At 41.7% G+C, this 27545-nt stretch overlaps 1 protein-coding gene across 2 annotated transcripts in view; it reads right to left on the bottom strand.

The window, feature by feature from the left end:
• Window positions 1-1936: 1936 nt before the first annotated feature.
• Window positions 1937-27545, bottom strand: part of TMEM178B (transmembrane protein 178B) — a 209445-nt gene continuing 183836 nt past the window's right edge. For both annotated transcript variants that reach the window (XM_009903018.2, XM_054168133.1), the window contains 2 exons: window positions 18958-19095; window positions 1937-2209 (listed from right to left, as the gene is read on the bottom strand). In XM_009903018.2, coding sequence (XP_009901320.1) covers window positions 1959-2209; window positions 18958-19095 — 389 coding nt within the window. In that variant the 3' untranslated portion in view covers window positions 1937-1958. The remainder of the gene's footprint in view (window positions 2210-18957; window positions 19096-27545) is intronic.

Raw genomic sequence — 27545 nt, 5'->3', positions numbered from 1 at the left:
AGTTTTGTCAGTGGTGCCCTCTCTCCTCATATGGCCAGTCAGTCATCGCCTCTTCAGACTCCATTTGGTTACATTCTTAGTCCTTCCTACCCACCTTCCCCTCAGTCACTGTTCCCCTGCAAGGAACCACTGCCCTCACAGCCAAAATGCTTTGCTTCCCCTGATGGCATTTGCTTGCCTCTCTAGACTTTGTTATTCATTTAGCTCTTCTAGAAGCTATGACCTGAATGATGGGAAGAGCAGACTGAAGGAAAAAGGAGACAATGGGAAGAGGAGTAGCAGGAGAAAGAGAAAGACCAAGAAAGAGAGAGTTCCATTTTTGGATTCACAATTATATCATACAACACTTGAGCTCAGGAAAAATGAACCTCCATTCTCTGCATCTGACCTTTTTGCTTCCATCTGTACACAGTTCTCCCAGATGAAGAGTGGAGATCTCCAGTGAATGGGGCCAGTTTCCAAAGACAAGATGTGAGAAGGTCTTATTTGGCATACAGGAACACAACAAGAGGCGTCTCTTACTTCTCCCTTACAAAAAATAGCTTCCTTTTCCTCCTTGGTAATGGCTTTTGCCCACTTGTCTTAAACATCCAAAACAGAAACTCGATGAAATCCTACTGCAGCAAATACCTGGGAAGAATAAGTGCCAGGGCTTCCCTCACCTCCCTTCTCCCTGGCTTGGTCTTCCTTTGGATTCAACATCCTGAACTATCAGATGCTCTGTGAAAACAAAAAACCACATTCCCAAATCCATCAGAGAAGACATGCTGTCTCAGACCTGATGGCTTTCTTCAGGCTTCTGCCGTTGCGGTGCCTCAGTCTCGGGCCACAAGCACAGCATGGATGGTTTTGTGGACAATCACATTGCAATGGTTTACATTTTTCTTTTTCTTAAAAAAAAAAATAAGAGGGAAGAAAAAGTTATGCACACATGTATCACAGCATTTTCAACAGGCCTTCTGCTGCATTTATGTTAGCAGTTCAGCCTCAGTTGTGAGCCTGGATGTAAGGCAGCTGGAAGATTAAAACCGCATTGTTGGCAAGTCCGCTGAGATGTCCTTCATGGAGTTGTTTGTTGTTGGGGGTTTTGTTATTTTTTGGGGGGGGGTTGTTTGTTTTTTTGTTGGGTTTTGTGTTTGTTGGTGTTTGTTGGGGGGGGGGGGGTGTGGCTTTTTTTTTTTCATGTGGCTTTCTGGTTTTATTTTGTAAGATTTTTTTTTTATTTTCACTTGCTTGCTTCTCTCTAAAATTTGACAGGCAAAAAGAAAATGCTTCTCTGCTTTTCCCCACATGTTCTGTCCATTTGGGGGGGGTTGAGTTTTGAGGAAAGAAAAAAACAACCCAAAAAAACAAGCCAAAATAAACCCCACAAAAACAAACCCAAAAACTACCCCAAAAGCCAAACCAAATGACAGGGCAGGCTTCTCTCATTTTGTTTTAAGAAAGAAAAAGAAAGTGGGTAGGTTTCTGATAATGGCCTTGAGGAGGTACATTGTAGAGTAGGCTCAAATGCTTGATTTGTTCTTTTGCTGTTTGCATTTTCCCTTCTGGCTGCAATGGACAGGCTTTTTATCCTCCCAACCCCAGCCTCCATGTCCTGTACAGATTCTGGTTTCACACCCCCTCACAGACTCCCTGTTCCCCTTCCCAAATGGCAGTAGGTAGGTGCAACTGTATGTTCATTCAACCTGTAAGGTATGATGCTGAAGTTAAGAGCTGGATGGAAGAGCCACGTGAGAAAAAAGCTTTCCCATTGCTGTGAGAAAGAACAAAGCAACACAGAGTCCGGTGGAGATGTGAGTGCCATGTTGGACTCAGCTCTACCTTGGCACTGGCATTAATTTGAGATTATATATATATATATAAAATTATATATACATATATATGCATGTATAGGTATACATAGACATATATATATATATATGTATATGTGTGTGTGTATTAGTTTGCTGTTTGTTTTAGCATACTGTCCCATTCTCAGGTCTAGATTTGGGGCAGTTGGTCCTGGGGACAGGCTGGACAGAAGGAGCCAGAGTGCAGAAGAAGCCAGAGATAAGAGTGAGGCCCAGGCCTCCCCACGCACAGAACATGGACCAGCCATAGCCATGGCTGATGTCGTCAGGAAGTCCGTACAGGTAGCGGGGGTAGCGGGAGAGCTCAAAGTTGATTCCAGCCACACATGTGCACAGTGAAATGATGCAGAAGGTTCCTGGAGGAGAACGGGAAGGGGGAAAGGAAAGAGGAAAAAAAGAGAGAGAAGTTAGAAGAGTGATAGAAACACCGCTTTCCAAGCTGCCCGAAAACAGACGGTGCAAGCAGTAAGGAAACACCTATGGGAAGATGTTTGCATAGAAAGTGGCTTAGCCTAGTGGCTCGACAGGGAAAGAACTGTATGCCACCAGAGCCTTGAATATTGATGCTGAACAGAGCTGTATGGAGAAACCTGAACTGGAACAGCTGGGGACCAGCATGCTTCATGAAACCAGTGATTGCTCTGGAGCTTTGCTTTAGACAAATACAGGGTGAATTACCATGTTTCTGTATTGGGGGGCAAGGGGGTGGAGTAAAAGAGCTTGACATTTGTGTTTAATTTCAATTTTTCCATGATAGGTTTCATAGAAGAAAAGATTACAAAATGCTTGACATATTCTGGCTCTGTTGAGACATACATTTTTAAAATACTTGGGAGATTTTTTTTTTTTGCAGACTTTTGTTATATCAAAATCTGAAATATTTCATGATATACTCCCCCTTTAAATAGCACTGTCAAAATCTTAAAATCCCTTGCAAAATTCAGATTCTACACTCTGCAGGATTGCAGTCCTAATCCAGATGCCCTCTTCGTTGTTGGGGAAATTTTCAGAATACCCTGTGCTTGTTTTCCATCTCTGCAGCAATATTTCATTTCTCCCTGAGAACACTGCAAGGACAGGCTTCATAACTCTGTCAGGTGGCAAGTTTTATGGACAGACATAAGTATCAAATGAGGCTGAACCTTAGCCCATCCAGATGAGTCTAATTTTGGTCTTTGGCCTCCAGCTTCATCTAAGCTAAACTCTGAGCTCCTGAAATATCACAGCTGCCACCCACACACCAAATAATGGATAGCTACAGACACTACATAGAATCCCTTACTTAAAGTTCAGGTTGTTTTATTAGAAACTATACATCCCTTTCCACGTTTTACCATGCCACTTTGCTTAACCAGTAACGTAAGTGTGTCTGCAAGAATGTACTTACAGCCTGTGTGACAATTCAACGTGACTAGTACATTATTGGACCTTATGTGGGAAAAAAAGGATCCGAGAGAGCCACTGTGCTCCGAGAATCAAGCTCCGTGGCTCATTTCAAATGGCTGTGGTTATAAAATGACACGAAAGGTCTTTCTTTACTAGCAAGAACATGATAATTTCAGTTCTCTTGAAGTGTAAGACTTTTAAGGAAGGTGGGTGGGAAAATCTGTGCAGCCAGACTGGAGCTGAATTTGCTAAGTAGAAAAGGAGGGGAAATAACTTTGGTTTTCAAATATTCCCCATACTTTCGTGCTTTGTCTTGGCAGTTTTGATCACAGGTTCTTCAAGGCATGAGTGTTGCTTACTCTTTGTATGTGAGCAGTCTATTGGCACTCTACCTTGCAAAGGGTATTCTGCCCCGTAACAAATGAACAAAGAACAAGTAACAACAATAAAGAATAAAGCAGACCATGAGCTTAAGACCTCTTTAAAATCATGAGCCTGAAACTTCTTTAAAAAAAGGCTGTCCTCACTCTGCTCCTTCACTGGAGATTGTGCTCTGTGATGACAAATAATGACTGCCAGGCACAATGTTAGGGGATGCGTAGTACGGCTCTCAGCCAGTCACCTCCCTGTGTTTCTGCAGGATGTTTTGTACAGCACAGGTTTATCAGCCTCCATAGTGCTACTCATTACAGACACACAAAAATGCCATTTTATACCACCTAGAGGAATCTTTATGGCCATTACACAAATCCTATATGTTGTTTGTATTCAGCCAAGCAAGGAAGATCTCACTTGTAGGTAATCTGGTCTCTTACCACAAGGGATACTGATGAAACAGTACCTCATGGCTTTGGTAGATTTTGCTCATGAACTTGCAAACAAAACACAAAGGGTTATCACAGAATCACAGAAAACATGTAGTTGGAAGACACCGCAAAGATCATCCAATCCAACCCTCAACCCAGTACTGAAGGATCAACACTAAACCATGTCTCTAGTGCCAGGTCCACATGCTGCTTAAACACCTCCAGGGATGGTGACTCCACCACTGCCCTGGGAAGACCATTCCAATGTTTGATAACCCTCTCTGTGAAGAAATAGTTCCTAATATCTAGCTCGAACCTCCCCTGGTGCAACTTGAAAGCATTTCCTCTATTCCTGTCATTTCACACAAAGGAAAAGTTGCTGGACCCCTCCTCACTCCAACCTCCTTGCAAATTTCATGATTGTTGCATATTGAAAAAGTCATGAGTGGAAGGGATGCGGAGACTGAGCTTACACTTTCAAATGTAACCTCTACTAGTCTAGGTAAGACACTGCACAGAGACAGCAAAGGGCTGCTGCCCTAGGAGCACAGGGTGAGCATCCTCAACTCTGGGATTCTTTGTCTGCTCTGAAAAGAAAATGAACACTTACTCACTTCCTGGTAGTTTCTTGCCATCAGTGAGGTGTCACCCTACATGTGTGCACTAATGCCCCAGATCCCCAGGCAATACAAACTTTGTGAAAAACAAGTAACTCTGGACCAAGTAGAGGACAAAGAACTGAAGGCTTATGGTCCAGCTGCAGCACTAGCACACAGAATGTGAATGACAGGTGGTAATAAGAGCTCACTAGGGATGTGCTGTTACATGAGTTGGACAGGGGAGATTAAATACCTTCACCTTCTGCAGCTGGGAAGAGCAGAAAGTTCTTTGTGCTGGGAATCCTAAGGAAAGTGCTGATGGATGAGACAAGACAACAGTACCACTTTTGACAAAGGAAATACATGTGTCACTGCAAAATGCTTCAGTCATGTGAGAGATGAAATTTCATGTAAAGCTATGTCTGATATGTAGTCAAACCTCCACCCTGACTCCTTATTAGACAGGTGCCCTTTCTTTTGGGCTGTTTTTGCCAGTCCCTGCTAACAGACTGATGATCAACAGCTGTTTGAGCTCCTGAGACATTCAATACCTCACGACCATCTTGTGCTTTTCCTTCTTATATGTTACAGAAGAGAGTATTAGACCCTGAATGTCTCTTCCATTTAGCCTTTAAGTTTGTTTAGGACAGAGGTTAACATATTTGCTATACATGTGTATAAGATTGGGGTCCTGCAGATGCACCCAGGAGAGGGGTAGATGGGAAAGGTAATATCATTCTTGATCAAAGCTTAATTTGGTGTGGATTATGAGTCAGTGTGCTTTGCTGTAGCTGGTTTTAAGCATGATTATTTTAATCAAAGCTGCTGTCAGGCCTGTGCTACTAGGAATTGTTGTGGGTTTTTTGGTAAATATACCTTTTCTTTCTTATCAGCTTGGTTGTGTAAGGGGCTGCAATGTCTCAGTTTTCAGTTTCAAACCTCATCTCCATGGGAGAGAAAACTGCTTGTTGAGTGAAACAACTTAGACACAAACAGGCTCAAACCATCCATGCCAAATATGTTTGAATTTTGCCTCACACCAGTGGTCCCTGAACCATGGCACAAGCCACATCCTTTAGCCACAGATTTGGCTTAATTTCCACAGCTACAAAGCCACAGGGATTTCATAAGGGCTGTGGTGTTTTGTGAGACAAGAACTGCTGCATCTCTTAGATATCCTCCAAACGAAGGTAAGCCTTCATGATGCTGGAGCACAAACAGACCCTGCTGCCAGAAATTACATCTTAAACACCCTTGTCCCTGGTATTTGGGACAAGGTGTCTGACTGTAGCTTGAAGGAGAAGTCAAAAGAAATCCCAAAAGCCAGTAATTAAAATGATCCAGGCACCAAGACCACTACGAATTATTTTTCTCAGATCCTTTGGAAAATGTTTCTTCTGTGTCTGATTGAATGATTCTTGCTCTCTCCCTTTCCCCCACAGCAGGCAGAAATGACTCATGAACTAACTGCGATGTCAGACGTACAAAGTAAACAAAGAGATAAACCCTGTTTCTTCCTTCTTCTTCTTTTTCTTCTTTGTCATTTCCCCCCCCCCCCCCTTTTCTCTCTGAGATAGAAATGTCAAATATTGCTTATAAACACTAGCAGATAAAAAGTAACACAAAGGTATGGACTTTAGGGTGTCCTCTGAAACCACACAGTTCTCAAATAAATGTGACTCTCTGCCTTTTAAAGTATTTCTAGCAGCTGCAATTCATGGCAACTCCTGGCCACTAATGCCTTTGGAAGAAGTGCTGTTTATTTAATTATCATCACTCTTTTATTATGGAGTTATGGGGGGAAATCTCACAAGTGACACATTATTTTCTCTTTGCCCTAGTAGCTTTTATGATTTTCAAGGTACATCAAACAAACAAATAAAATGAGGTCTGATCCTGAAGTGGAGTGTGTAGCATTAGCTATTTAAATTGTATTACAATCAAATGAAATTATTAAAGAAAAAAATGAATTCCCTCCCAACACAGTGATGACAAAAGGCTTTTGGAGGGAGCAGCTCTGCAGTAAACTCCTTCTGTGCATGGATTAAACGCCTCAGCAGCACGCAGCTCTTGAGATCATTTTATTGCTCTGTGCATACATGCATAGAATATAAATTATTGCTTAATTATGTACTCTTCCAGCAGCAGCAGCAGCAGCTTGCAGCATCACCAGTAGGTTGCAGAATAGCGAGGGGTTTACTGGAAAATTACCCTTATATAAAAATCCCAAATGGAAGAAGTCTGATTGGGTGATGGAGATTTAGTGCAGTGTCCTTGGGAGAGTATATATCCACCTGGGTTGGAACCTAATGCACTTTTATTTCATTCCATGAGCCTGAGTAAACTGCAGAGTCTGTAGTGGTACTGTGGAATTGCATTATAGCCATTCTCAGAATGTGGTTTGCATTTGGCCTTTGGCCTCCTACCTTAGAATACACCAGTGGCATCCACACCAGAGCTGTATGCCTGCTGTGTGTTACTTCAGCAGCAGTCCTCTATTGAATTGATGCTGCACAAGCTGTAATATGTCATGACCCAGAGGACTATGTATTCTCTGTCACAACCACAAATCCTTAATGGTTACCAACCTTATGTAAATCAGCACAGTACACAGAACAACATTACAGTTATGGGGGGGGGGCTGTGTGTGTGTGTGATCTCCAGTTTGCTCTGCTGATACAAATGGCAGTCAGTCTGTACTGCACATTATAGCACTCGGCAGATTTGCATATGGTGACAGTTCTGCTACCATATCCCATGGTCATGGGACTGTACTGGGAGTGGATATCCCTGCTGTGTGCTATGAAGATACGAATTGGCATGTGAGGCAAAAGGAACATTACATAGCCAAAAGCACATGCTATAGTAAAATGGAGTAGGGAGAAATACCAAAGTTGATCAAAGATTGAGCTGAATAACATCTTGATACTTCATCAATGCCTGTTGAAAATAACCTACCAACAAAGTGACCTGACTACAGTCATGAAGCATGCTGAGGCAGCCAGAGGGTTTCTTTCATCCCTTGCACTATGGCCCAGGGTGGCCCAGGCAGAGGCTAAAAGGTTAAATGGAAAGGGGCACTGGTGTTCTGAGCAAACTCAAGTGACTCCATCAGATCTCAGATTTATAAGATGACAAGACATGTAACTTCATTGCCAAACTACTTCAGCCAGGTGCTTTCCAGCCTAGGCATTTGCCAGAGCTGAAGAGAATTTTGTGGGGTCAGGTTAGGTTTGCTTTATCACAAGACATCTCCCACAGCATGGGGAATACATGCACCACATCGCATCTGTTCTTTTAGCAACCAGGTCATTCTGCTGCTCTCCTTGTAACATCTTTTTCTTCCAGTCAAAAAAAATCTCACCACTCTTAGAAGGAACCTTAGGAGGAGCCTCACAGAGTTTGTGGAATCTTTCTTCTGTAAGAAACCTTAAACTGCTGAAAAGTCTTCAGACAGATGTTCTTCACTGAGACTGGAGAACAAATACAGCACAGATTCAGTGTAGCCTTCTTTCACATTGCCTAGTATGTGCCACTGAAAATAGAGGGAGAATACTTGAAGGGCTGAAAGGGTAGTGTTACTCACGTGCCTTTATATAATCCTTTTGTTTGCTGAAGGCACTACTGAAGAAGCCATTGAGAGCTTTGGGTGATAGTAGTGGCACCTGATTTGTATATTTTCTGTCTCAGGATGCTAGAGAGAAGCCCATCCATTCATTTTTTCAAGTGACCATGGACTTTTTGGTTGTACAACTTTTGTACTGAGTGTGAACTGAGGATTTTTGCAGCAAAAAGGCTCTGGACTCTGTTACTGTTTCCCTAAGCTGACCCACCAGGAAGAGAGAAATCCTTTGTGTATTTGTTAAGTGTTACAGTTAATGAGATATAATAGTCAGAAATCAAAATAAAATGCAATTGTCTTGCCAACAAGGACTACTTAGTGCAGGCCGTCCCTATTACAACTACATCACTCAAGTGAACGCTTGCAAGCAACAAATGACCCTGACCCTGTACTGCCTTAAGGGACAACACAATGAAATCTTCTTTCTTGTTGCAGAGGGAATAACTCTGGAACCTCTGTAGCCCACACAAGTATATCAGCAGGACTCCCTCTCTATGCCCTGGAAGAGCTGGGTTGCAAAAAAGCAAGGAAGGCCTCTCTCATCTAGTTTCTGACAAGTCCAGCTGCTTTTTCTGTGGAATTTCCATGGCCAGTTGGACTCTGTCCAGGCAGCTTAGACAAAGCAAGCATAGCAGTGATTTGTCCACGGGGGATGCTGTTTTTCTAAGCTGACAATCTGAGAAGCCAAGAAGGTGAATCTAAACCTTGCTTCACAATAACAATAGGATCTGCTACACAGAGAAATTTGCTCTCCTTGCTCTCTGTAAATACTTTTGGTTTAGCAAATCATGTTAGTATCACTCTTTCTTCTGTTGCATGTGCAGCCTTCTTTCCTCTTTGATGGCAGGCATGCAAACAAATCAGTGAACTTTTTTTACAAAAACCAAACCAGTAATAAATGCCACCTCTGTTTTCATTGTCTTCCTTTGGCCTTGAAGTGGCTTGCCATTGGAATTCAGAAGCCAGCAGCAGATCAAAGACCTGGTGACATTATTAAAGTATAAGGAACAACAGCAGAATTTTAAAATACACATAACTTGTTTTCCAGGGCTGTGGGTGTGAAAGTGTTTCATATTTTCTATCAGATCTGTCTCCTCTACTTTGCTTCTACTTTATTTCACTCTCTGTCAGGCCCCCAAAGACCTACTGATATCCCTGAGAACCAAACCAGATTGCATGCTCTTCATAGACTACACTACGTTTTCTGTTCTTGTAACTCTAGATGGTCCTGATGCTTCTGCCAGTACCTCCCATCCTGGAGGGAGAGATTACCAGTCAGTATAGCTGACTTGAAATGAACACACACAGGAATATGAGCAGTTCTCTTTCCTGAAAACCCTAAGTGAGCTGACTCTTTAATTTACCATACATCAAGTTCAGGAAGACTGATTTAAGATTGAAAACCAATTTTTTTTAATAGGTGCATGTACACCACTTTCCCTGTCTTTTGCTCCAGACTTGGATCTCTACACCTCATGATGAAGCCTTTCCTCTCTTTCTCCTGAATGCCAGTGCTCTTCTATGATCAGGTACAAGGTTGCCAGAATTGCTTGTGTTAGTATTGCTCCCCACAGCGTGCAAGTGCACATCTAGGAGCATCAGATACAAGCCACCAGAAAAGAATTCCAACATATTTGAAGGTTGACTTTAAAGTCAGTTAATAATGCTTCCACGGAGATCAAATGCTATGGACTTAACAATGAATCCTCTTGTTGTTCTTTTCCTTCCAGGAAAAAAACCCAAACACCTCTAAATGACTACTCTGCAGTACAGCTCTGTTCATGGTTTGAAAAAAGCATTTCTATATCCCACCTCTATTTTCTTTTGGAGGTGTTAACTCTTATGTCCCAGCTTTTCAGGAACATGTCTGCCAGTATTGACCTAAAGAATCAGATAAATTCTGAGGCATTAAAAAAAAGCATCTAATGAAAATAGAAGGAGGACATAACTCTGCTTTTCAAGTTATGCTGCAGGAGATGCAAAGACATGTGTTAAGATTCTACTTGAGGAGTACTATAACATGAAATTCTAAAAGAGCGTATCAGTGGCTGGTACATAGTGACACACAGATGCCTATACAACAAAAGTAGGCAAGCTTTCATATTTCCAGAGAGCCTCCTATTTCCCTTACAAAATGGGTGCCAGCACTAATAAATAAGTGCAAAATGTGTTCTTGGTACACCAGTAAGCATAGAGAAGTACTGGAAGTAATGAAACATAGTGTATTGTGAGCCTTGTGGTGCTGTCAGTTGAGCAACTGCTTTCTAGCTTGGAAACACCGAACAGGGCACCCTAGCATCATACTAAAACCCCAAAAGATGGCAAGGATGGCAAGGAAGTATATGTCTATGTGAATGACACCCCCAGTCCTATCCACATGGGCAGAGTGGACCTATGTATGTATCTGGACATGTATCCATTGGTGTTCAGGCTTTGAAATACCTAAGAAAAGAAGGTCCAGTCTTTAGGCCTGAGAAATAGTCTAAAACAGGGCCAAGAAACATGACCCAAAACCCCATCAATGAGATACACTACAAGCTTTGCAGGAGAGAGCTGTTTAAAAAGAGGGACCAGTGATGAAAAAGGCCATTTTAAAAACCAAGCTAATTTTTACTAACTTATAATGCATGTGCTTGGCCTTGTTACGTTACTGCTAATGGCCACTAAGGCACACAGCTTGTATGGCCGTTCTGAGCTCTGGGTCTCACCACAGGTCCATGAAGACCTTCAACAGCTCCTTTTCTGCCTTCCACAACACCCTTGTAATGTATGTAATGAAGGTTTTAAATAATCCAGAGCCTTAGAGAGGTTTAAACATTTAAACATTTAAAACCTATTAAGACTGTACATTAACTCAAGCTCATTCCAATTTGAGGCCTTAAATCAATTCAGAGCATAATGCAAAATTTAACCAAAAGCACAAGGAGGAACAAAAGTGTACATGTGTGCTGTGGGAGTCATGGCAGTAGGGGCACTGACCTTGTTGCACTGATGCTTGTTTCAAAGACTTTCATAGCCAGTTTATGGACTCTCTTGATGAAATCAAGCCTTTGTCTCCATCTGGGGGTTAATCCACAGAAGTTTCTATAGCAGTCTGCTAGGAGCTCTGCTGAACTCTGAAGTTCCTCTGCACTCATCAGCTCAGATTACAGCCACTTATTGTTGCTTAAAATATGTATGCATGCACTTGTGCACACTCATGTGCATTTGCACTTGCCTTTCCATATGGAGAAAAAAAGATTTTACATAAACTTTCTAACACAATTTCCCTTTGGGGAAAGAAGCAGAAGAAACTGGATTTTCAAGGAGTGAAGTTGTGGAAAATATCTTCCATCTTCAGTGTTGTTATGAATCATGTCACCACAAGTGAACGTCCTTAAGAATGGGTAGAAACCTTGATTGTCAATGAAATATAGTAACCATAGGTGCCCTGTGAGACTGGTCATATTCCCAGATGAACTCAAAAGAATGTCTTTTATTTTGTCTTTTTGATTATCTTTCTCTTTGTTTCCTCTTGGCAGCTGCTATGAAGGTACTTCCTAACCGCCTGGGCGATGTCAGTCACAAAGCTTTGCCTTACACTTGCTGTATTAAATCGATCCATTTTTGTTTCTTAAATTATTCAGCAGCAGGATGATTATTTTGAGATTGTAGGACCACAGCTTTTGTAGAATAAACACTCTTATTTTCTACCACTAAGTGCTATTTTCAAAGTACAGTGAGTTAAATTTAGGACTCAAATGACTCAACAGCTGGTAACGATCCATGGCTGCAAACCCACAGATGTCTTAGTTATCATCTACTAACATATGCATAGCACAGGCAAAGGAAGTACAGCACACAAGCTTGGGAATTTTGAAGACTAGACTCTCCATGGAGGTGGGGAGTAAAAGAGGATACAGACATGTGCAGTGCATCTGTACTGACAGCTGTGCCACAGAGGCTCCCAAGGCCTGTATTTGAAGTGCCACTTTTTGATGGGGTTTGCATCTGCATCAGCCTGGTTGTCAGCTCCTGGACAGAGTAATTCTCTGGCAGCTGCTGGGCTCTAGCAGGCACTGACACAAAACCCTGAGCACGTATTTGTTCCTCCAGCACCTTGAGACAGACCCATATAGAATGATAGAATTGTTTCGGTTGGAGAAGACTTCTAAGATCATTGAGTCCAGCGGTCAACCTAACACTACCATGTCCATTCAACCATATCCTGAAGTGCCACATCTACATGATTTTTTAACATCTTCAAGGACAGTGATTCCACCACCTCCTTGGGCAGCTTATTTCAATGCCTGACCACTCTTTCAGTAAAGCATGGCATGGCTGGGGCAAGAGAAGGTGACCTGGTGACGCAGTGTAAATGATCAGTCCATCCTCTGGCTGTTGGGCTAATAAAACAGTTTGTTGACTTAACCCTGGGCTAAGGGAAGGAATATTTTGGAAATATTTTTGAAAAGGAAGGAGGATGGAAATGGCTTGTCCCTGGATTAGGATATAAAAGCAGAATAGCTTCATACATTCATAATTGGGTTGTTCTTTATTTCTTTAATAAGCATTCTTTCTTGTGTGTCTGAAATAAAGCGTTAAATTGTGCCAGCGCACCTACCTAACTTTATTTTAACTTTCTTCTCACATATCTTTCCTGCTTGCTTATCTCTGCCACAGCAGCCAGCAGTGGAAAGAATAGATGTTCACCTCTGCTGTGGGAAAAGGTTTGAAGTTTTTATAACCCTGACCTAAGTCCTGTAAGTATGGATGGGCCGCAAAGAGCAATGTCTTTGCAGCACTCACAGGTGGGTCACAGAAACCCTAATCAGTGGCAGAAGTGAAGCTGGCAAATGGTGCTTGAATCCCCCAGACTGGCAAACCATCGTTGGAGAGGAGGGAGGAGGAGAAGAGGGAAGAAATTCCTGATGTTTCTGAAAGCAAATTCTAGGACAGAAAGTTGGAAAGACTCCTTAGCTCTACTGTATGTGTACAGACTCTCAGGCCTTTCAGTGCCAGTACAAAAGGGAATTTCAGACTCCCAAGCAGAGCCCCAAGCCTAGCAAAAACGTCAGCAGGCAAAGACAAGAAATGAGCTGCTATGTGAGGCTACAGATCATTTTATTACAGATCTGCATGGTGAAGCTAAATCACATGAATAAGGGCATTTAGCAGCTGGAATAATTTCCAAATAGACTAATTAGAGACTGAATTATTAATGTTAACATTTATAATTGGCTCAAAGCAAGGTTATAGCAAGAAACACACTTGACTTTGCAAAGACTAATGAATATTTGCAAGGCTAGTAAAATTTTATGCTTCTCTAAGGAAATTTTAGCAAATGGGGAAAAGACCCTGAAGTGATCCTGAAATACATATCACAAGACAAAACTGACAGAAAGCAGATAAGAGTGAACTGTAAACAAATGCAGAGATGATTTATTTTCTTTATTTGCAGTAAATTTGGAGCAGAAAAAGGCAATGCAGAAGTCTCCCCCTGAAGGGCTGCCTTGTTAGGCATGCAATAAAACCCCTAACTATTGCACTGAAACCTGTTCTCAGTACAAATTGCAGACTTACATAAGGAAAACACGTGAATGTGCAGCTGAAGGACAGAGTTGTGCTAAGGATGATAGAATGTCATTCTTTGTGGATCTTTTAACACATTTACAATGGCAAGTAATGTACATAGCTTTGGTCAGGGGTGTAGTTTGTCCAGGGATAATTTTGTGCTAAAGTACCAGAACAAGACATTAGAAGTGCCATTTTACATTTCCAGCTAGGAAAAGGGACAGCATTTCAGCAGGGAGGTGCACTAGGTAGGGAATGGGAGGATGCAACCACTGCCAGAACACTGGAGTTTGCCATCATGATGCAGCCCTGCCAGTCCCCTTTCCCCATCGCAGGCACTGATAAAGAGAAGGGGTTTGGAACATTTAGGCACAAAGCCATCCCTGCCCTCAAAACTAGAAATGGACCAAGCTATGTGACGTTTTAAACCAGCCAGATGAAATTAAATCAGAGTGAACTGGGAAAACAATTAAGTACCCAATACTGTTTTTAAAAGATGCTTTTCTAATAATAACCAGATGGTGTGTTGAGGTTGGGTGTTCATGGGTGTGAAAGGTCAACCAACCTAATAGATTCTGAGATGCTGAAACAAGAAAATCCTATGAATGAATGATCTGGAGAGCAGGTGGAAAGCCCAAGAGTTAGATGGAGATACAGCTTGTCAGCTTATCATGATACAGAAATATTAATAAACAAATTGAAGAAGAACTGATAGGAAGGATTCCTGAAGATTGCTGCCTTTGCAGATCTGCCAGTGTGTCAGTTCACAGAACCTCACCTCTTTGGAGCTGGAAGTAAACCTAACATTGGACTTTGGCTTGGCAATAACATTAGCTACTCTTGAGAGACTAAAGACAACCACCAAAATAATTGACAGATTGGCCATGATAATAAAACCAAATAAGTCAAGGATTTGAATACATTCAAAAGGGCTTCTCAAAAGCCAGAAAATGAGTACTGCTTCCTGGGAACTGATGAGGGGGTCATGTCTAGACTTCAAAAAGCAAAGGCATGGTTTTGGTGCAAGTAAATATGCTTTGGTCAAAGCACAAGGTACAAAATGCCCCACATGCATTTCCTCAGGTAGCTATTTAACTGAATTCCTTTTAGAACTCTACCAGGTACTTGATGACCATGAAAGCCATGGGACTTGGACATTTGGATTGCAGATGCTCCTAAGGTTCCAGAAATGATTGTAAAATTACAGCATTACTGGATGACATGCCCAGTGTGGAGCTTCTACTGGAGCACAGATTTTCAACAATTTTCATGTAGAGAAAAGGCAAGAAGATGCAAGAGGATGTGCTTGGAGTCATGTATAATTTGAGTATGACCCACTTCTGTAATAGAACTAACCAGTTTCAAATAATATGCATAAAATGAACTAATCTCAGTGAAACTTAAGTGCATGATTCCAAATGGAGAAACTCTCAAAAAGAGAAACTCTCTCACCTTGTAGGATAAAATCACACTGACAATCCTGAAATAAAGCCACAACAGATAGTGCAACCCTAGGTACATGAGGCTATGTAACAGTACCATCATGCAAAATGAGGTCAAAAATACTAAACATAATTTGCAGTACCCATCTGGCTTTGTACAAGGCAAGTGACTGAAAAAAATAATCTTACTAAGGTCAGGCAAATACTGCTAAGATAAGGAATCCAAGTATAAATTCCACAATAAATGCAGAAAATTATGCAGAACAACTTTGGAAACGATAAGAGACCTGTGGTTGCTGTTGAGACAAATGCATTTGGACTACATAGAAAAGATGAATTATTAAGAATTTTTGACTTGTTACAAAACATGGTGAATAACAGTATAAAACACACACTAAATTACAGTTTATATGTCCTGGATTCCAGATGAGCTAATACCAGATAGCAACCTGCATTTCACAAATGTCTTATTGCAGTCATTTGCTTGAGAAATTAGATCAAGCACTCTAAAGCAAGTCCTTATTAGGCACTGCCACATGGGCTAGCAAGCAGACTGCACAGCAAATACAATGAAGGTTCAAGGAAAACAAGTCTGGTCTTCTGAGATCATCACAGTGCACTTCTCAATGCTCCACTGAGATTTCCTGTTCAAATAACTGTGGCCAGTAATGCCCCACAGACATGGCAAGAGAGGAATATTTAAGCATTACAGAAGAGCTGTTTATCTGGAACTTAAAACAGAGCAAATACTACAAATATAGCCATGACAAGTGGCATTGCAACCAGAAAGAAAAGTTTTCAGGCTGATTATATATCCATTAATTTAACAGTCTCCTTTCATCTGCAGTGAGGTCAGATGTCATAAGCTTCCCAAAGCATTTTCCCCATTATTGGATCAGAATAAAAAAATAGGCAAAACTAAAAGGCACTCTGTCCCCATGCATTTTGAGGACCAATAGGATGATATATTGACAGCATTAACATCATGACAGAAGCAACCACAGACAGGTTCAAATTAAAAGATTCACTGCTGTAGAGGGAATGACTATGTAACATATGACACAGTCTGAAAACATTGGTAGGTATTGACATTTAGATTAGATGGCTCTAGTGGTGTATTAACTGCCTACTTCAGTTTGTAGCTGTTACTTCATGCACACTTGCTGTTAAAAGAAATTGGGAAAAGTATAGCATTTGCCACTGACTTGTGCAAAACAAGAGAGAGAGTAACCTTTTGTAACACTGATCCATGTGTGTATGCTGGAGCAGAAATCAGGTTTGATATCCTCCCAACACATCTTTATTAAATTTATCACATATCTTGACAGAATTTGGCAGGTAAAATAATCTGTTGCCTGTCATTTCAATTAGTTTCAGATTCCAGCTGCTGGATCTTGTTATTGTTTTGCCTATGCAGTCAAAGAACAGGCTACTATCAGATGATTTCTTCTTGCACAGGTACTTCCATACTGTGTTCAAGTTAATGATAAATATTCTGTTAAACAGTTTCAAGCAATTGGCTTCTTGTGGCATGATGTATTTTTCTTGTTTTTCAGATCCTGAGTGAATCCTGTTGTTCTTCTGCAAACCTCTCCCAATCTTTCCATGTCATTCTATAACGTGGACATCAGATTAGCATGTCCAAAAATAGTTTAGCTTTGCCCAGAGGTAACCCCATCTCATACTGTTATTGCATATTCCCATCAGAACTGGCACATTTAGCAGCTGCACTGCACCAAGTGCTCCTGTGTTAGCTGAATGATCCCAGCAACCGTGGCTCCAAAGACCTTCGGCTTCTTTCTGAGAGGCAGCCTCTTGTTCTGTGAGGATGATTGACACTTTTTGTTCCCAGTTGCAAGACTTTGGATCTCTTTCCACCAAAATGCATATTATTTGAGCATTCCAAAAGATGGCTTTGTAAGCTACGATTGACCTATCCCAGTATGCGTGGTTATGCTGAGTAGTGATTCACCTGAAAACTCTCAGCAGCCATCTTTCAAATCAGTGACAAGCAAGCAACATTAAGTCAGTAAGTAATCTCTGCATCTGCACTGGAAACTCTCCCATATATAGTGATCATTTACAATTAGTAAATAAGATTTAGTGAGTTTCTAATAAAGTTTTCTCTATTTATTCAGCATAGTCCTAATGTTTTAATCTGAATGTCATGCTGTAGTAAGTTAAATACCACACAGCTATCTGAGCATATTGCAACAAAATAACCCCCATGCAAATTAATCTTTTCATTATACAAGAAACAGCAAGCTAATTTGGCAGACCCATTGCCCATGAACTGTTGGTACCCACAACAAACCATTGACAGACATCCTCACTTAGACCTGTGCTTGCACAAGGTACTATCAGACTTCAAATGTGTTTGTGGGCAGGGAGAGAGCTAATGTCTGCGTCGCCAGCACAAAGAGCACTGGGATATAGTCTTGTTAACTTGAGCAGCTAACTTCTCTTCTGGGACTACAGAAGCCTTATTTCACACGCTTAGCTGTGTCACAGCACAGTACAGATAAACAGGCAACCAAATGCACTGAAGTGATGATCTGCCTGAGGGGCAAACTCCTAGTCACACAACAGCCACCAGCAGAGAGAAGAAGAGAGAACAGAAGCAGTGCTATTCACTAAGAGATATTCACCCAGGGCTGTATCTGGGACTTGACTCTCACACCCTTCATTTCACTTAACTGTGTGCCATGAAACCTGCCGAGGACAGAAAGCTGGATGGCATCTGTAGTAAGAAAGACTGGAACATTACATGGGAAATGCTGAATGACCTTGAGGGCTGGTGTAGTACAAATGGGAAAAAGCTCAAAAGCACAGAGTGCCAGGTCACATACTGGGGAGTAATAAACAGAACTTGGGAGAGCATCAGCAGGAAATTACACAGGAGGAGAAAGGCCTAGATGTGTTATCCAACTGTGGGTCTTGAGTGTGACATAGCATGAAAAAGGCAAATACAATCACAAATACTTCAGATGAGGGATTTCCATCAGAGAAAGCAAACCCTCACATCTCTGATATAAGGCATTTATCAGACCTTGTTTGGGAACAGTCTCTCTCATCTGTATTTGAGAAAGGCAAGTACACACAAAACAGGTGACAGAAAAGCCTGCTGGATTAATAATTGGTCTTAGAGAGAAAAGTGTACAGGAAATAGCACATGTAGAGGGGGAAAAGGAAAACAGGATACAGTTGCTTGTCATAGGTTCATCAGAAAGCAGACACATAAACTGAAGGTTATGTTTGACTCAAGAACAACTGATGAGAAGGACTAAATATAAATTAATACTTAGAGCACAGTTTCTAGTTATCAATGTGTCCCACTATGAAATAGGGTTGTGGTGGGAATAATATCCACATTATCTTCAGATTTTTATAACTTAGCTGATTAAGATTCTCAAGAGTGGCAGTGTTACTTGCAACAATCAGACACTGGATTAAACCACTCAGAAGGCCATTTCCAGTTCTGTGACTTGTGGATGCTGTTTTGTGAAATAAAATCTAGCTATGGTTGGGTTACCCTTGGTGTACATCAGAAGGAACTCAGACTGAAACCAAATTCACATCACTAAAACAACACTGAAAGCATGTTTTAAGTGTGCCTTAGAAAAGGTGGAACACATGGAAAGGGGGGACAAGAAAACAACAAGGAAAACACATTTCTTCAAACAACAGCATCCTTACCTCCCATGAGGAAGAGAAGCCCTGCCACATACTGCATAAGGCCTCGATCCCAACAGCACCCCAGCACCCCAATAATCCATCCAAAGAGGATGATGGCCACAGCCATGCCCATGAAGCCAGCTGTCATCCTGCGCAGATCTGCAGTGGGGAAGACAGAAAAACAGGCATGTGAACAGTGATAAATTTGCATCACCAGAAGTTCCTAACAGTCTTAATCCAAAATGCTGCTGATCTACAAGATCCTCAGTATGTGTTGCCTTAGGATGATCTTGAGTAAGGAGGGTTCAGAGGCAGGACAATATAATTTAAGATAGTACCTTGAACTGGGAAGAAAGCAGGTGACCATACAATGAAGGTCAGTGCAGATGCACCCAAGTGCCTTGAGACAACAATTTGATCAGGAATTAGAAGCTGTTAAACAGTGCAATGCTGTGTCTAATAGCTCTAGTCTCTGGGTACTAAACCAATGTCTGTTTAAATCCTGCTTTTTCATGTCAGTGTTACTCCACTGGATTCACTGCTCAAAGTGATAGACAAAGTGGTCTCTATGCCTTACTCCAGTGTAAACATGACATGGGATTCACCTCAGTTTTGACTTCCTGTGTGATCTTGGGCAAGGCGCTGAGCTTCTCTGGGGTGCAGCTCCCCATGTGTAAGTTGGGCCATAGTGCCTTGCTGTTCAGTTGGTGGCACGTGTGAAATTTGGTACCTCCAGGATGGTGAGACACACAGATATTCTGGTGTCAGACATAATAATTAATGCAGTGCAGACACACAGCTGGGGCATAGGACACTTTATTGCCTTCTCTTGTATCTACGTGGTGACCTTGCAGATGATTTTTGGTGAGGATGTTTTGTGAGTGCTCCATGAAACACTGAGAGTAGAAGGAAGACAGGGGGCTGGATTGAAGCATGGGGAACGGAGTACCACACCTGATATGGGTGTCTGTGGTTGACCTGCATTTATTGCACAAATAAAAGAAAAAGATCCCTGAGACCTAATGTAAGGAACCCTTAAATTAAGACCTGGTTATATCACATATTTGCCTTCTGAAAGGCGAAGGATGGGACTACTGTAATCCATCCTGCTGCATATGCTGGGAGCAAAAATCTTCACAGCTGTTTTTGATGTGAAATCTGTACAGGAAGACCACCCTGGCAACTGAAATAGCAAGGACTATGAGAGCTAAAGAGCATCTTTACACCCTCAACAGTGGAACAGATGGGGGCATCTTCACTAACATTTGATTGTTCCCTGTCTCCCGTCATGCATACCTAGATAACTTTAAAACTGATATGTCAAGAGTTTGTATGTGCAGGGGAAATTCTAGACAAGTCAGCCCTCCAAACCTTTGTTGAATTATTTATTTATTTGGCACAGGAATCATTTCACTTTCTTTCAAGAAACAGAATGCTTATGACAGGGGGAGGAAGGTTTGAAAACTGTGAATCATCCTCCATTCTTTATAGCAGCATCTCTCCTGGCTGGCCTTTGACTGTTATTTTCTCTTCTTTTCCCACAGTGGATCAGAAGAGGCACCAGTATCAGCAGTGCAGACTGAGTGAAAATTGTGAACAGTCATAAATCAGCATCGTCAGAGCTTTATAAAACTCCTTATCCAGAATGCCAAGTGTCCCCAAGGTCTATAAGTGTGTTGGAACAGAATGATTTGATTCAGTGGAAGGCAGCTCACTCAGGGCTGTGTTCATTATACCAATTCTTATTGCAAGATTGAGATGCAGAATGCAAGTTATAACTGGTTCCTGTACATTGTCACTGTTTTTTGCCTTCGGCCCACTGGTGACCAGGGCACTTTTAACAAAATATACATCTTAAAATTACTATTTTGATCTTAGGTTTTGTAACTGTTCCACCAAAAACCTAAAGAAAATCTCCCCATGAAGCATTTGGGTATGTTCAAGGAGGTTTGGTGCAGAAGAAAAAAAAAAGCATTTCCTGCAGAAACTATTTCCTGTAGCAATGCAAGTCTCTACACCCTGGGAATTTCTCAGAGTTCTTTCTTAGACACACAGCAAATGTTAGTAAGCATCTTTGATAGCAAAGTATCTTCATACCTTTCAGTTAAGGAAGGCCTGGGCTCAATTTGAAAGGCAGACAAAACCATAAAATGTTTACTGTTTCCTCTGTCATCTTCAATAACATCACAACACGTCTCTCAGAAGTGCAGCACAGCTGTCTGTGTCAGCTCTGCAAACCCCTTCCATTTGAACTTGTGACTGCTGACTCTGGGTAACAGCACTTGCTTGTCCTAATGGAAACCTAGCCTAACAACTTTCTTTTAATGAGCTGAATTCAAATAGCTTTATTCAAACACAAGTTTCCTGGCTGATGGAGCCAGTTTTCATAGGTCCCACAAGAATCTCATAAGCATCCCATAAGCATCCCTACATTCTATATACCAAAGCAAGGAATGGCTTTTACCCCTCTAAATCAGTGTGAGTTTTTCCATTGAATGGAAGAGTTAAAGTAGCAGGACTAAGATTTCTAGGCCAAATGCTGAGGTTTGTTATACTTGACCTTCCTGATAGAACCTGAAATTCCCTTTCCAACAGCAAAATCCATCAGCATCTTAACACTGGACTTAAATCATCTCTTGAAAAAAAAAATCACAAAGCTTCCTTTTCAGCCAGGCAGCTTTCCAGGCAGTCTACCCCAAGCCCGTAGCACTGCATTGGGTTGTTGTGACCCAAGTGCAGGACTCTGCCCTTGGCTTTGTTAAACCTCATACAACTGCCCATGGCCCATTGATCCAGCCTGTCCATATCCCTCTACAAAGACTTCTGAGCAGATCAACACTCCTGCATAGTGTCATCTGCATAATATAACTACAGGGTGCAAAGAGGGAAGGTACTACATTGCTTGCTTTGTAAGATATGTAATGCAGAAGTTGATTCTCAATGCCTTTCTTGTACAAGCAGTAGTTTCAGTGACTTACTACATGGACTTAGACATCATCATCACTTATGGGTGAAAGTGTATTGTATCTTCACTCATCTTTTAGAGACATCTTTTTAAAAAAAACACAATGTTAACAGACCAAAAGCTATGTGTGAATATCTTCCCTTTGGGAGACCTTTCCATGCTGAGCACTACTATAGATGCTGCTGCATATAGTAGGAAAGGAACACAATCCTGACTCAGAACCAACATGGATCATGAGACACGGAATACAGGCATCATGTTCATGTAGGCTGGAAACAACAAATGTCTTGATTGATAACATTAGAGAAGGAACAGGGAATGAAGTAATGCAGATCCGTAGCTGAAACTGAAATGGTAAATTTGAAAGCCACGAGCTTCGTGAATAACAATGAGAAGAGAAACACTGCCATTTTAGACAATCTCCTTAAAATAGAGACAGGTTCTCATAAAAACAATATGCCTTTCCTAAAAGCATTTAGTCTTTTGCTGGAGCATAGTAACTACATTTGTTTTTTTTAAGATAAAGAAAGGCAGAAAAGCTGATTAAGATCCATTTTTTTTCCAAGCAGCATGTGGTGAAAGGTTTTTTTCTGTCAGTTTGCAAATGTCCCTGCCCTTCATTTCACCCTGATATCTGTCCATCTGCATTTGTTATGAGCAGGAACATAATTCATGTTGGTTGTCACATCATGGAAGAAGTTTCACACCCCAGCAGCTGCAAACGTAACATGTTCTGAATCAGTGTTGCTTCTTGAAAATTTCAGCATGCCTTTCTGACTTCTGATGTTCTGTCCTCTTCCTTGAAACTGCAAGTCATCTTACTAAAGCTAGGGCTCAGTCATCCCGTTGTTATCTATCTTCCTTTCCACTGAGGAGTTTAATAATGCTTTCTTTACTCACAACACGTACGAAAAGGAAAATGTGAGCCTCTTGTCAAAAATCATAGAGTCAGAATGATTTGAGTTGGAAGGAACCTTAAAGATCATCTAGTTCCAACCCCCCTGCCATGGGCAGGGACACCTCACCTTAGATCAGGTTGCTCAAGGCCTCATCCAGCCTGGCCTTGAACACCTCTGGGGAAGAGGCATTCACAACCTCCCTGGGCAACCTGTTCCAGTGTCTCACCACCCTCACTGTAAAAATTTCTAATATCTAATCTCAATCTACCCTCCTCAAGCTTAAATCCACTCCATCTTGTCCTATCACTACAAGCTCTTCTAAGGAAGTCCTTCTCCAGCTTTCTTCTAGGCCTCCTTCAGGTACTAGAAGGCTGTTCTAAGCCTCTCAAGCCTGTCCAGTTCCCTCTGGAAGGCATCCCTTCCCTCCAGCATGTCAGCTGGCCCACACAGCTTGGTGTCATCCACAAAACTGCTGAAAGTGCACTCAGTTCCACTTTTTCACTTTTTCCCAAGCAAATACATGTGCTGGAAATTGTTAGAGAACTGCATGCAGCACAAGAGCACAGTTTATCAGATTTCACCAAGCTTTGTTTAAATGACTTCTCTTACAAGGAATTAGCAGCACAGAGATACTTTCTCTCACAGCATCCTTTCTCTTACCTCACCTCAAAACTACAGAGGGGGCAGGTTGCAAAATTGGACAGATGTGTCTTTTACTGAATGCCAGCCTTGGCAGCTCCCAGCTACAATGAACAAGTGAGTATTAATGTAGGTGATTTTGAGTGGCATCACGATTCTCACTGCACAGCTTCAGACTGTATTTTGGATGAGGTTGGCAAGCAGTGGGTGAGGTTTTAATCTTTTCTTTATGATTCAAGTATGGCGAGATAAGAACAGAAGTATGTATTTGTTTACTTGAGACAGTTAAAATCACTGGCTGCCTTTTACTCAATCATGTGACAATGCAGTCTTCAGTGTAAAAATTACTTGAACTCAATCACAACGAGTACAATCCACTTCAGCAAATGGAACAGTGAATTATGTTTACATGTAAGTACTCTGCACCAGACAGCAACTTAGAAACACTCATGCCAGAAACGCATATGCTAAAACACAACCCTCTCAAAGCTGAAAGAGCAGCAGAAAGCCCTCACATAAAGAGAAACTGGCATGCAGTGCCAGGTGAGCCTTTGTTGCACAAGAGGTGTGATGGTGTTTAGAAGTTACATGCATAACTTGCCCTAATCCAGGAAATCCCATCACCTTCTCTTGACTAGAGTTTGCCAGTTGAGTGATGAAGTGCTGAGTGATTGGTTGCCAGCATGTATGAACTTGCCTATACAGAAATGCTGATAGGATGCTTCACAAACTGGCTGTGGCCTGTGCTACTCAACGTGTCCCTCGGCATGGGGTATAGAATGGGCATCTTGAAACATGGTTTGTACTTGTCAGGACAGACCATCTATCTGGATTTCCTCACTGAGAGTTCTTCAGTGTTCTTAGCAATTATTTAGACCAGAAACAAAAGGAAGGTGCCAGATGTGCGCTGCTGGCAATTCATCTGCCTTCCCTCATAAAAAATCTCCCAGCTTCAGAGTCAAGTGAGCAGTTCATCAGAGGAAGAATGAAGCCCTGTCTTCTACAAAGGTTGAAGCCTTCAGAAGTTCATACTGACAGAAAACTCTCCATGACACTGGAATTTCTTGTCTTCAGTGAACTTGCTGATAAAGCTCTAGAGAGGGAAGGAGCATTCCTGATCAAGTCACCCAGCGATGTCTTACTGCCTGAAAGCAATTTCTCCAGTAGTTGGGAAAATTACAGGAGGCTAAGAAATTCTGTAGTGGCTGAAAGTACCATCTGGAACTTGAATTTCAAGTCCTGATTTTACTCTTGCCTTTTGCACATATAGAGCAGAATGAAGACAAAAGAGAATCTCCACATAATAAGGGAGAGATTTAAGGAGGTAGTGGAGAATGAAGGAAACAAAGCTTGTTTAATGTAGGGGCAAATGGCAAGAAAAAGTGTCTTGTGGGCCTGAAAATATGAATTTGTCTTCAAGAGACTTTATGATATGGATATTAGAGAGATTAATGCACAAAGGATGCATTTGCACACCAGAGATTTAATACATCAGATGCAGTTCTACTATAGAAGGCAGATATCTTATGTTAGGTCTTGGGAGAAAGATAGCTGTGAACAGCATTCTGTGAAAGGATTCAGCCTTTTGTTCCAAACCCACTTCTCCTGCTGCTGAAAAAGAAACTTTGACCAGAGAAGGAAAAGGCTTTGTTATTATCATCTCTTGTATTGCTCCTCAACTCTGAGTGACAGCAAACTAGGATGGAAACAAAAGCTTAGCCCTTTACAGCCTCTGATGTAGTGGGCCAGAGTATCTGAGCTTATGCCAAAGCATTATTCCACTCCAGTCTAGTCCAGTCTACTCTATCCTACCCTCTCCTACTCCAAGCCATTCTCTCTCCTTCTCTCATTCTGGAGAGGAGATCTTTTTTCTCAGAAAGTACCTGAAGCTGATCATTTCTACTTCTTCAGTGGTGTTCAAGAACTGATCTTGAACAATCCTTCTCCAGATTTACTAAGTAGGCTCTTAGAATTGCAGTATATGATCATCTATGAACATTTCCCAGCTTTGGCCTCAGCAGAGTGCCCTTGTAGCTTGCCCAGTCAAATCCCCTTCCTTTCTCATTCCCTAGGAACACAGAAGAAAATCTGAGTCACCTGCATTTTTGGCCACCTTTCTTCACATTCATAGCTTTAATCCTTCCTGCTGCTGCTAAGTGAGGCCACACAAAGCAAACATTTCCCATTTGTAGCCGTGCCAAAAGGCTTTTAGTTACACAGCTTGTGCAGATTATGCAGGTGTTGAAGAATTTGAGGCACAAAATAAAATGGCTTCTGCTCAATTTCAGTGTGAATTTTGGGGACTTCATCAGATCAGAGCTGTACTTGTAAGGTTTTTTTCCCTTTCTGTTTACTTGAATAACTCAGGGAGTACACATTTCTTTATGCTGGTCATCTTTTTAAGTGAATTCTCCTTTGAGCCACCACACAACAAGCAGAGTCTTGCTGAGAACACAGTCCCTCAGCACCACATTAACCTGAGGGATCATTCCTGGGAATGTGAGGCACTATCTCCCTGGACCTAGCACCTTCAGCCCTGGCAGCAGTGGAAGAGATGAGGTGGAAAACACAGCTTTCTAAATGGAAGTTTCCCTGAATTCTCCAACCATCTGGAAGAAAGTTGTGATGGGCTCTGGGTTTCAGGCCAAAGGTGACACCCATTGTTGCAAAATGCTTTCAGTGCTGATGGGAAGTGCTGCTCTAACCCCACTGAAGGCTGAACTACTCCATTTATTCCCCCCACCCAAGGTACAGTGCACAGGAGGAAATACAGCAGCAGTTAATTTATGAAGTCTCCTTCCACAGTGAGCAGAATCTGTGCTGTTACACACTGCTTTTTATCTGCCAGCTACCATCTTGGTATCTTCATATCCACTAAATACATGGACATTTATTAAAATGTAATGTTCAATTAGTATCTCTTGAATGTCTTGCAAAGGTGGTCAGGGCTCATCAGGGCCAGAATAAAGCAGAAGGGAAAACAGAAACACATTTTCCCCCTCCATTTTGCTTTAAGTAAGAAGAGAGAACAAAAGCAGATGGAGTATGGAAGAGAATGATGAGGAAAATTAAAGTTGACATTAAAGATAGAGTGTGACAAGAAGCAAGAACCATAATTGTATGTAAAACCCCACTATCAGGCAGCATTAAGGTTCTTTTGTAAAGTGCAGCTTTACTCTAAGCTCCTCCTGAAGATAAATGAAGTGGAGGTATGCAGGAATGGACCACAGGAGGAGCAGGAGAAGTAATGAAGAAAGAGACAGACTTGTTTCACCTTTTTCCCCTCTGCATTTGACTTCCCTTCTCTGCTACCCAGCACCAAAGCCTTATTCACATTTAGAAACAACGAAAACATTATCCTAAAGGGTTTTTTTTCCCCTTTCAGCTCCTGCCCCAGCCACAGGTGCAGGATTACGCAGTACAAGCCTGAGAATAACATCGTCACAAAGCATTTAGAGTGGCAGCTTTGATAAACGGCCGGCATGAAAAAGGCTGGAGGCGGAGGGGTGGTATCTCTGCTTTATCAGTGTCCCGGTGCTCTGCTCAAACACACTCACTGCACAGACCCCAGCAGTAAACATTTCAATTCAGGAACTCTGAAAGGTGTATTCTTATTTTTAAATAAAGACCATTTCATGCAAGGCAGGCTGGGGGCTGGAGGCTGGGGGCTGGGAAGAGAGGAAGGAGGATGGGAGAAAAGGAAGAAGGAAGTGCAGAAAGATACTTGAAGGGATGAGAAAACACTCTCCTTTATGGAGAAGTTTTGATTTTGAAGTTTACTCTTTATTAGCATTTAAATTGAAAGGCCTTTCTTCCAAGCTCTACATAGGAAACCAGAAAATCTGCATTTAAATAGATACCATTTAAAAGTGGAGGAAAATATATATCAGCATTGAATGCTTCTCCATTTGTCTGAAAAGAACTTCTCTTATAGATGATTATTATTTTTTTTCCTTGTTTCTTTTTTTTTTTTTCTTTGTGTGTGCTAAAAAGAGAAATTGGAAGTACATTAAAATTCTGCTTGGCATGAGAGGGAGGCAGGAGTGGGAAGCAGGGCAGGAGGTGGTGGTGGCTGCTTAATTGTCCAAAACCCAGGTTTTGAGCTC

The sequence above is a fragment of the Dryobates pubescens genome, chromosome 15 (assembly GCF_014839835.1).
Source record: "Dryobates pubescens isolate bDryPub1 chromosome 15, bDryPub1.pri, whole genome shotgun sequence".
Lineage (NCBI taxonomy): Eukaryota > Metazoa > Chordata > Aves > Piciformes > Picidae > Dryobates > Dryobates pubescens.
This window is presented reverse-complemented; position numbering and strand designations above follow the sequence as displayed.